The sequence below is a fragment of the Mauremys reevesii genome, linkage group 7, assembly GCF_016161935.1.
Source record: "Mauremys reevesii isolate NIE-2019 linkage group 7, ASM1616193v1, whole genome shotgun sequence".
In the NCBI taxonomy this organism is placed as follows: Eukaryota; Metazoa; Chordata; order Testudines; family Geoemydidae; genus Mauremys; species Mauremys reevesii.
In genome coordinates, this window is record NC_052629.1 from 53087014 (window position 1) to 53098692 (window position 11679).

The 11679-nt window shown below is 43.0% G+C and overlaps 1 protein-coding gene across 4 annotated transcripts in view; it reads left to right on the forward strand.

The window, feature by feature from the left end:
- OGDHL (oxoglutarate dehydrogenase L) overlaps positions 1-11288 on the forward strand; it is a 117221-nt gene extending 105933 nt beyond the window's left edge. For all 4 annotated transcript variants that reach the window (XM_039481683.1, XM_039481682.1, XM_039481685.1 and 1 more), the window contains 5 exons: positions 3540-3665; positions 5611-5683; positions 8944-9107; positions 9889-10043; positions 11079-11288. In XM_039481683.1, coding sequence (XP_039337617.1) covers positions 3540-3665; positions 5611-5683; positions 8944-9107; positions 9889-10043; positions 11079-11202 — 642 coding nt within the window. In that variant the 3' untranslated portion in view covers positions 11203-11288. The remainder of the gene's footprint in view (positions 1-3539; positions 3666-5610; positions 5684-8943; positions 9108-9888; positions 10044-11078) is intronic.
- Positions 11289-11679: the final 391 nt, after the last annotated feature.

Sequence of the window (11679 nt, forward strand, 5' to 3'; positions counted from 1 at the left end):
TTAACCAAAAAGTTTATTTACACACTTCCTTTCAAAAGCCCTATTCAAGTAAAGGGGAAGAAAACTCCATACTCTAGATATTTAGAAGAGCTTTGGCTTTTTACCTGGATCAGACTAGACCATTCAGGTCTTCGTTGCAATTTCAGATGAGCAAAGGACCACCCACTATCCACCCAGAGGATCTCTGCATGGATTTCCAGCTGTATTCGTTTATGCTATTGACTGGTGGATATCGAACCTGCACGTAAAGTGGAGGTTCACTCCATCAGGTTGCAGGCGACTTTTGTAGCCTTTCTGGCTTGTGTAGCCATACTGGACATTTGTAGGGAAGCAACCTGGTCACTGCTCCATGCGTTTGCCTCTCACTATGCCGTCTCTCATCAGTCTAGAGATGATGCCCGATTTGGACAGGTGGTCCTACAATCCTTGTTCAAGTAGACTCCGAGCTCACCTAGAGTTCAAACGGCTTGTGAGTCACCTACAGTGGAATGGACCTGTGCTATCACATGAAGAAGAAAAAACTATCACCAGCCTTTCTGTAACTATTGTTCTTTGAGATGTTTTGCACATAGGCAAGCTATGACCCACCCTCCTTCTCCCCCCCCCAAGCCTTTCTGGTAGGAAGGAAGTGAGAGGGGTCGGGGCAGTGCAGTCCTTGATACCTGCAGTGGCGCAAGGCACCAGAGAGTGCTGATGTTGCTCCAGTGGGTACTGTTGAGGGGAAAATCTCCAACAACTGTGCATGAGGCGCACACGTACCTACAGTGGAATAGGCATGTGCAACGCGCTTTGAAGAACAGCAGTTATGGAAAGGTAGATAACTTTTTTCCAGTGCTCAGCTCCACTCATGCTGGGAGCAGCAGTTATAGGGAAAGTCTGGCTTTTCCCTTGTGGCTCTGGGGTAGAGCATGCTCAGTCACTATGTGGGGATGGTGCAGACTTGGCTACACTTGAGAGTTGCAGCGCTGATGGTGGCTTTACAGCGCTGTAACTCACTCCCCGTCCGCACTGGCAAGGCACATACAGCGCTGTATCTCCCTGGCTACAGCGCTGCATGTACTCCACCTCAACGAGAGGAATAAAGAGAACAGCGCTGGTGCTGCAGTGCTGGGGTGCCAGTGTAAACAGTGATTAATCTTACTACGCTGTAACTGACCTCCGGAACCTTCCCATAATGCTTTTAAGTAAAGATTACACTCTTTGTTTTGTTGTGAACTCCGGGCTTCCGGAGCTGCTTATCTAAAAAACAAACACAGCTACTGTTTGCTGTGAATGAGGCAGGAAGGGGATCCCTTTGGAATGTCCACAGCTAGTGTTTGCTTGAGGAGAGAAGCAGCACAGTGGGCGGGCGGGGGATGTGTCCATTTTGGAGCAGCTGCTTATCTGGTCTGTGAGGAAAAAAACAAAGAAGGCTATTTGCATTTAGTGAAAGAGAGGGGTGGGGGAAGGGGTCAGAACTTGCAAGGCAGGGAGCTGACACAGTGTTAGCTCCAAAAATCCACTCTCTCTCTCTCTCTCCCCCACGCTCCCTGTCACACTCCACCCCACCCCCGTCTTTTGAAAAGCACGTTGCAGCCACTTGAACGCTGGGATAGCTGTCCATAATGCACCACTCCCAATGCCACTGCAAATGTGGCCACAGCAGTGCGCTGGTAGCTGTCAGTGTGGCCACACTGCTGCGCTTTCCCTACACAGCTGTACAAAGACAGCTTTAACTCCCAGCGCTGTACAGCTGCAAGTGTAGCCATACCTGCAGTCTGGTCAGATAAGGAGTTGTGAGGGAATGGAGCACATGGTGAGGATGGAATCCTCTGACATTTTAGCTGCCAAATTGCTAATTTTGGCAGCTAAATGCAAAAGACAAGTATGTGTAAACTGATTATTTTTCTTTTCAAAAGCTTGTATCTTGGCAAATTTGGCAGATTTTTACAGGAGTAGCATCCCTTAAACAAAGGCTACCCTCCTACCAAGAAAGAAGTCCCTGCTCCACAGCATACAGGCACTAGAGCTGTTCAGAAGAAAGGTTGCCAGCATTTTTTTAACATGGGGAAAACATTTCCCCCTAGTTTCTTTCTTAGGAATGACTCAACTGTTTTGGCTGAAATTAAAATAAATAAATAACTCAATCAGCCTGAGGCAGATGCCCAGCATGGAAACATTTAGCACAAACTGTTAAAGTTTGGCAAAATTTTAAACAACTGAAAATAAGGTCTTATAAAAAGTTATGGGAAACCTTAATAATAGATGGCACTTTCAGCTGCACGGATAATAATAGGATGTTTTAGTATGGGTTAGCTGTGTGCACAATTGGTAGATGTAATAAGCTGACTAGTAGCAATCGCCATGATCACAGTTCATCACCTGCCTTCATGTTGTTAGTGGATATCTGTAGGCATCAGGGTAGAGGTAGGTTTTTATACACCCTCTAGTCTTTCTGTTAGAATAATCATACACATGATTTGTAACAATAATAGGTACAACATTTTCAGATCCAAGTGTGATTTTGTTTTCCTACTTGACTGTCCCTTTAAAGCAGTGGTTCTTAATCTTTACTGCAGCCTGCACCCCTTTGGTTCTCAAAATATGTTCTCACTCCCTTATCAAAAATCATTGAAGTAGGTCAGTTCTTTAAACCTAGATATATCATAACTATAGAATGAAAGAGAGGTTTAAATATCTTTACTGAATGCTATCTCACTAACAAATCACTGTGTCTTATTCCTGCATTCTTTATAACTTCATCACACAAGTGGGGACTGGAACAGCAAAAAGGACTGGTAGCCACAATCATCTTATTACCAATTTATGGTATGGTAGATGGTGCAATATGGCTGATAACCATCCCTGCTATCATCAATCAGGAAAAAGGCATGAAATGCTTGTCTGCAATTATATATATATATATATTAATTTTGCAGTAAAATTAAGAATACAGTAATAGTTAACATTATAAATTTTTTTAATAACTACATAGATTTGATTAAACAAAGTAGTTGTACTTACGTGCATGTCTCACACCCTCAGAAAGGGCATCTCACACTCCCAGGGGGTGTGTGCACCCCAGGTTAAGAACCACTGCTTTAAAGATACATTTTGAGCTGAAGTAAATCTTGGGAGAAAGTTTGACTTGAGAAAGAATGAGATTGAGTTGCTGGGGCACTTATCTATACAACAAAACATTAAGAAAAGAGATCTACTGATGAGGCTTTCAGGAGAGGGGACTATAGGGAGTAGGAAATGGAAGCATGATGGGAGCATGCTGGTTTTCTTGCCTTTTGGATTGTGTGTACATAGTGATTATGATCCAAAACCTGCCGAGCTCCTGATCAGGTAAGTGTGGGAGACAAATCTTGAAGCTCAAGAATGGAGAGTCTGCAGTTTTACTCACTGGTAGTGGTAAGTGCATCCAAGGTTACTATAGTTCCTTCCTTGTGCACCAAAATGCATAACATATTGGAGCCTAAAAAAGTGAATTGGGGGCAGAGTTTGGAAGAAGAGAAAGGAGGCAGCTTTTCTGATGCCTTTAATGTCTTTATTAGGAGTTCAGTGCAGAGTTTGAAGTTTCCCAGCTCTATGAATGCAACTGGATTGTGGTGAATTGTTCAACTCCAGCCAATTATTTTCATGTCCTCAGAAGACAGATCTTGCTGCCATTCAGAAAACCAGTAAGTAGCTTAATTGATACTGTTGTCTAATTATAATACTAAACCACTTGCATGCAGGGTTTTGTTTGTATATAACATATAACTGAATGGAAGATGTGTGCATTTTAGTATTTCTCAATGAAACTCAAGTTAGAGACTGAGGACGTGATTAATGAAATCTCAGCGTTGCTTTCTAGAATTGTAAGGCCTGGTTTTCAGCCTAGCTTCCTTTTGTCCACCTGTGTGCTTTTTTTTTTTTTTTTAAGCACTAATGCCTGGGTGTTGCTCAAATGGCTTTTGTAAATTCTGTCACCTGCAGACATAGGTACTAGTGCTTGAAAAGTGTGTGTGTTTGTGCACAAAAGGAGGCCACCTTCTGCAAAACAGGCTCTTATTAGCCTTATCTGCAATGATTTTTGTCACTCTTGCAGACACTTAGAGCTAACGTGCTGCTCTGATGTAAATCATGACTTGCTCTGGTGCAGGTTAGTCCACATTTCAACTGGGGTAAACTGTATAGTATGTCACAATTCATATCTTTGCATTGCATCTGCATTAGGGATTTTCTTTGGCATAGCTATACTGGTTGCTAAAACCACAATGTAGATAAGGCATTAAAGATGAAGTTGAACCTGGTCTCTCTATAATTAAGTTTTGGTGCCCTTATGGTCCGTGTAACAGAGTCGGACTCACCCCTGCGGCGCCTCCTGCTGCTCGTCCTTGGGAATTAGCTCAGTCCAGCGTCCAGAGCGCCCTCTGCAGGCTGATGATCCACCTTCCAGCTACTGGCCCCCATGTCCCTCCCAGGACCGGGGGTGCCCCTTTAACTGGGTCTCCCCCTCCCAGGGGAACCCCCACCCTACTATCCCCAGTTTGCCTAGAATTGGCCACTGCCAGTCATTCTCTAGCCCCACGTCCTGGGGCAGAGTGCAGTATCAGCCTGTTCATCACTGGCAAGGAGGGTTTGGACCTGCTGCCTTGGCCTACCCCTGGGCTGCCCACTGCAATCCCCAGTACCCTTTTAGCCCAATGCTAGGCTGCAGCCTGGGGCTTTCCAGGCCAGAGCTCCCCAGCTCCTCAGCCTTTCCCCAGCCCTGCTCCACTCAGGTACTCTGTCTCAGCTCCTAAGCAGCCAGGCCCTTCTCCTTCTGAATACAGAGAGAGACTCTCTTCCTTCTGGCTTCTCTGGCCTTCTTATAAGGCCCGGTAGCTCTGTTTGGGGCGTGGCCCCGGCTGCAGCCACTTCTCCAATCAGCCCAGCCTAAAGCCCCTTCCCAGGGCTGTTTTAAAGCCCCCAAAGGGCAGGAGCGGGTAGCCACCCCGCTACAGTCCAGTTGACAAAGGGCTTGTCTAAGCACTCATTCAGTTTGAGATTCTCATCCTCTCTAGTTCAGGTTTAAGGCCAAGTTAGCACACCTCTAATTACTTCTCCACTCTGGGAAGATTTGTGCTAAGAATGAGACCCTTTCCAAGGGCAATTGCCTTGAGTTACACCAGATCCTAATGTGACTTAAGCTTTGTTCGATGCCGTCCCATTAGCACTGAATAGCACTAGTGTTTTTAAGGAATCTCGGTGCAAGTTTCTGAAGCAATTTGGATTCTGTACAATTTGAAACCTAAAATACGCAGTTGGATGTTTATCATTAAACAGAAGTGCAAGAGGTTTTTCTGATGGTTCTCTACCATAGTCCAGCTCAAAAATTTATAATTCACACTAATTTTTTCTGTCCTCAGAGGTCAATAGTTATGTAGGCTGGGACTTTAAAAGGACCCTAAGGAGTTGGGGAATTCAGTAGTTGTTGGGTGCCTAGTTGCTCTGGGGCTTTTTGAAAATCCCAGCCATAGAGATTCCTTGTGTCTAATACATGCAGTATCCATTTGTGTGTCAAGAATAATATTGTGTATGTACAGCAAGCAGTGGATCAAGCAGCAGCTTCTGAGAGTTGTAACAATCTGTATTTTACAGCTTATTATCTTTACACCGAAGTCGCTGCTGAGACATCCTGAAGCTAAATCCAGTTTTGACGAAATGGTATCTGGTAGGTCAAGTTACAAATGTTGTGAACTCACAATCACCTGTATGCAGTCAGCGTGCCAAACTATGTATTCAGAATGCTGAGTATCCAGTCCAGAGAGAGAGCTAACTTCACCTCAAGGAGCTCGCATGCACCTCTCATTGACTGACTTCCCTAGGAGTTCCTGTGTGCAAGGGTGGGAGAGATCTGGCCTGGATTTAGAAATATAATTCCTGTGCCAAAATAATCTGCATCCAAATAATGAGAGTTCTTAGACTTCAGTTTCAATATATAATGGCATATCTCATGGCCAATTGTTCTCTTAACGGGAGGGTGGGGTGGCGGGTGGCATTCATCTCTCTGCAGGGATCTTCCCATCCTCATAAGGTTATAGGGATCCATTTTCATCACTTGTCTTTATTTAAAAAGTTGAAATGTTCTTTGTATTGCTTTTGACAACTCCATGGTTGTCAAAAGCAGGAATGGTTCTGGTTCCATTGACTTGTCACTTCCTTCCACTCTCAGTTTTGGGCCTGCCTTATCCCACTGCTAACCTAAAGGAAGATCCTAGCCAGTAAAAGCGAGGTGTTAAGTCAGCGCTTGGCAGTCTGAACCTTTGCTCTTTGTGCTGGACAGCACCAGGAGGCAGTGGTGGCAAGCCCACCGTCTCCATGCAGCCAGGGAAAAAAGGGTGTGAATTTGCCACCCAAGGAGAGATGCAGAATAGCTGAGTGATCAGGAAGTGTAAACAAAAGAGCAGGGCCCTGTGCCTAAGGCTGAGTCCTTGGACACACTGGTATTCTAGCATTGTGTTTAAAGGAAGAATTATTGGTCAGATTTTCATCTCCTTAGAGCTTAGGTTTGTAACCTTTGTGTCATTTGCACCAACCTCCATGATAATTAATGAAGCATTTGTTGCCATTTAGTATTTGCTTGGTTTCATCTTTGTTCTATTCTCTTCTTCTTGAGGAGATTGTCACCAGGAAAAGACAGTGTGTGCTTTGTATGAATGCAGTGCTGATCATCAAAGGGATTTTCCTAGATTTTACTGTGTTGTAGCCCTTAGAATTAGTCAGTCTGGAAACTTCACACTAATGAAATTCAGGATTCATTAATAATTGTGGTTTGGTTCCCTTATACGCTGTCCACTCTTAGTTTATTTCCTGGGTTCCCCGTCTATTTTACATTAGCCCACAATAGCGGCCAAAGCTCCTAGTTAATTGCTAATTCAGATGTACTTGTGTTACTGCTGTAGATGGACTTCTTTTATATCTGTGAAGGCTGAGGAGTCTAACTCTAGCTGACCCGATAAAGCACTGATTCTGAGTCGTCTTTAACGATTAACTCTGGTTCTTCATCAGACTGGATAATTCAGACATAAATCAGTTTTTCTTTCAAGCATTTATGCCTGTTTTACTCCCTAAGATGAATGACACATTTATTCTCCTGATAAGTGGGTGTGTTGTGTTGGTTCAGACTTGGAGGTCATGCTGCTATTTGCAACCTGACAGTTGGCTGATTAAAACTATATTTCTATATCAATCATAGAAGCGAGCGATGGATAAGACCTATTAGGCCATCAATAGGGAGTAATTCTAGTACATTCTAGCTTTATGTGTCCCAAGCAAAAGGGCTTCTACCTATTCTCTTGGGAGATTGTTCCACAGGGAAAATACATCCCACTGTCAGGAAGTCCTTCGTGTTAAGCAATCTAAATTTTATCCCGGTACTCAAAGCTATATACCCACGTACCGTATTAATTCTTCATTTTGGATAATTCTGTTTTAATGTCTCAAACAGAAGATCTTGATCACACAGTACAACAAAGATGCTAGTTATGTACTTGCTTACATAATAGAAGCTCCATTATAACCATCCATTCTGGCTACTTGAAGGTTTTTGCTGGTGTAATAAATATACAAACGCATCTTTTTAAAAACCTATTTTACTGGAATGAAAAGTAAATTTACGGCATATACCAAGCATTCTTGCAGGCTTTCTAGAAGGTATTTACTTAATTCTATAGCTAAGATTATTTTGGAAATAAGATTTTTTTTTTTAGGTGGCATGTTTAGTTGTTAAAAATATACCTGGGTCAGCTATGCGGCGCTATTAAACCAGCTCCTCAACACCAAAAACACAGGTTATAAATAGGTGATGTATGTTACAGACTAACAATATCCGGTAATATCCTGGACAAACCTTATTGAATTGGGTTAAACCTTATTAAATTGAGTTTTTAATATCTTTGGAGTGCATTGCATTACAAATGCAATCATCTGTGTGTTATTGAGGGACTCTGGATACTTCCATTGGAAGAGTAAATAGAAGAACAGCAGGAGGTGATTAGGTAAATTCACTCCTGTTGCAACATCCTCAGAGAAATTCCATCTCCTGGAGAGGTCTGTGTATACAAATTCAAACTGGATTGTCCAGGGACCAACAGACAAAGAAAGTATTTTTGATAAATAGCCTGGTTTTAAACTGGTTCAGGGCCACCTTTCTGGTCCAACAAATGGACAGAACCCTGGTCCAAGGTGAGCCTCAGTTCTTAGGGAAGGGTTGGAAGGACTTGTCACTAACCAGAACCCTTATCAGAGTGAGAGGGTGATCTCGGGTAAGCTTATTAGCATGTGTGTAGGTTCTGCTGTTTTTCTGAAGTGCTTTTACCTCAAGGCTTGCATCGAAAGAGCTGTGTCGTGTCTGTGACTGTGGTTAGTCACGCTGTTAACTGTCTCTGAAGAAAAAGCAAGCAGAGGTGCTTGGGTAGCCTGTCTTTCCTGGGAATAACACAGTGAAGGCAGGGAACTGTGCAGCCTGGAAATATCCTCATCAGAAGGGGGTGAGATGAGGGTTTCCACCCAAGGAAGGCAATGGCTGGGGAGCTAGAAGCATGAGAATGGGTGCCCTTGCTGGACCACTAAGGGGAAATACAGGTGCAGTTTCCCTGACCTGTGATAATGTGAGCCTAGTACCTGGGCATGACAAGACAGATACCAGTCTTGAAGTCCTCCTTCCCATTAAGTTGTGAAGAGCTGTTTATCAGAAACCCTTTAATGGACTCCCTCTTTAAACTGGATTGTATTTAAATAACCTGTGTCAAAACCTGGAGTCTGAAAAGATCTAGGAATACAGAGGATGGGATGATAGTCTCTTGTGTACAGAGCACTGTCACAATTACTCTGTGGATCACTCAAGATTGGGCCGGCCTCAGTAGAATTTCTTGACTGAATGTGACCATCACTAGAGGAATGCATTTTTACTTTAATTTTTGGTATGACTAGGTACCAGTTTCAGGCGTGTGATTCCTGAGGATGGGGCTGCAGCACATGCACCAAATGAGGTTAAGCGGGTGATTTTCTGCACAGGGAAGGTGTACTATGATCTCATTAAAGAGAGAAAGAATCAAGATTTGGAGAAACAAGTGGCTATAACTAGGCTGGAGCAGGTGAGTGCCCTGAACCTAATTGAAAACTCAGACTTTGAAACGAGTCTCAGCCAAGGACTGTGACTGAGCCAACTTCTAAATCATTAGCAGTTGCAAGACATGATGATAATGATCATGCTTAACATTTGTATAGCATGTTGTATCTTCCAAGACATTAAGTATTCCTCACAAGCACTTGTAAGCTAGGGAAGGTCTAGTTTTCCTATCTTTATTGTAGTGATAATGAGACCCAGAGAGGTTAAATGCCTTGGCTGTATAGCGAATCAGTGGTGGCAGAGCCAGGATTAGAATTTGGTAGCTTCTGGCTCCTAGCCCCATGCTCAACCTGCTAGATCAAAATGTGTCTTGAAAACAGTCATGTATGCCAAGAATGACCAAATAGTACAGCTCTCTAGTTTTCCCAAAGCATCTTTAGCAAAGGATTCAGCGCTACAGAAGACATTTTCCATGAAGACCTGTGCATAACAACTATACTACAGAGTAGCAGAAAAGTGTGCTATTATACTTGCTGTTCCCAATGGTAGTGAGTACCGTGACGTTGCAGAATGTGGTTATTTGTCTTTTAATTTAGAGTGGAGGTTACATTGTAGTTACTTATATTTACTCTGTTAGAATGAAGTGCAATAATTTACAAGAACATACAGGTACTAAGTATCTTAGTAGTAAATGGATAATAACAATTGCAGTGCCCTATATTTGCCAGGGACAACCTTGCTTTACGTGATATCTGTCCATGTAAAAGAAAGCATTGCCATTTGTTTTCAGTGTATTATCTCTTTAGATTTCTCCATTCCCCTTCGATCTGGTAAAGGAAGAGCTTGAGAAGTATCCTGGAGCTGACTTAGTGTGGTGTCAGGAAGAGCACAAGAACATTGGCTACTATGACTACGTCAAACCTCGTTTCCGCACCATTGTTAATCACACTCGGCCCATATGGTATGAAACTTACGTCTGTGTTTTCTTTGCATCACGGGCATGATCTGCCTTCCAGGCTTCATACTGGTTTGTTACTTTGAGATGGGGTGATGCATGTACGGAAAAGTCAAACTCTACAGACCTTGAAAGGTCTGATTTTGGGGGCTTCCATCGCCATTCTTCTGTTTCAACCTGGTCTTTATGTTCCCAATGTGTGGTCCACACCGAACTCTCGTGCTCTGGTTGGTCTGCACCTGCGTTGCTCACCTACTATGGTGGGTCAGTACATAAACAGTACAGCAGTACATTCTAACCATGCCTGCTATTGTAAATAGAGAGAGCCTGGTGATCATCCCAAACCAGAGTCTCTAACAGGTGACTTCATTTTTAGTTAAATAAAAATCCAAAGCAATTTATCAAGCCAGCACCCTCTTCACCACTGTCTATATTGTTTGGCCCGATCACATTTTCATGCCTTTTGTTTATCTTTTGTACTTCTGAATGTTCTGCTTTTCCCTTCTAAAAATCCCATTCCAAATTGTGCTTCTCTGGAGGAAACAACTATTGAATGGAACAATATCTGAGCCACTAAGCTTCCTTCACAATTATTTTTCCAGCCTGTTTGCTTCTATATCACTGAAGGGAGATTGGTACAAGAATGATCCAGATTCTGGTCCCTTCCTCACCAATAGCAGCCTATCTAATTAGTGAAAGCCATCCCTTCCTCCACTCACATAGACCCAGACATCAAATAGATCTGTTAGGCCAGGTCCTTAGCTAGTGAAATTGTCGAAGCTTTGTTGAAGCGGTCTGCTCTATAACCAGAAACTTGCAATATCACTTCAAATTTCCAGTGGACCTAGAACTGGAGGCATGAGAGCAAGTCTCTCATGGGCAAAAGAAAGGAGAGTTTTCCTGTCTTACACTTGCGTATTCTAAAGCTGTTGTTTAGCTGTATATTCTGTCTACATTGCATGTACGCATCCTTGTTAGTTTTAGTGTTCTGTCTCTTCTCTCCTCACTGTTGTCTACCCAATTGTCTCTTGTGTTACAAAGGTATGTTGGCCGAGAACCAGCTGCTGCTCCCGCTACGGGTAACAAGAATGCTCACCTGGTGTCGCTTCGGAGATTCCTGGACACAGTTTTCAACCTGGAGGCCTTTGAAGGAAAGATGTTCTGACTCTGAGACACCATCCACCATCTCCATGCAGCATTGTTATAAAACCCCACTTCCAAAGGAGTAAATAAAAGCACATGGGAAAACTATTGAGGATTTTGGTTTTTGGTTTTCTAAGATAAAAGGTTGTGAGTAGATCTTCCCCTCTAAAGCGCTGTAGGCAAACTGGGGAATAAATGAAGGAGTAAAGCCTTTACAAATGTCTGTAAAAGGTAATTACAAGTATGGGGGTAATAAGGCCAATGTCTGTAAAAGGTAATTACAAGTCTGAGGATAATAAGGCCAAAACAATGGAAAAAATTAAAGTGGTGAGGAGTTAGGGGAAAGTATATTAGTCTTTTGGAGTCACAGGACACCCAATTCCCACCTTAAGTTTAATTGAAGAAATTCCTTTTCTAGGCAACATAGTTATTTGATCAACCCTACATAGCTATTGTAGGCACTAACCGTGTGCTTGGCACTTGGGAGACATGATCCCTG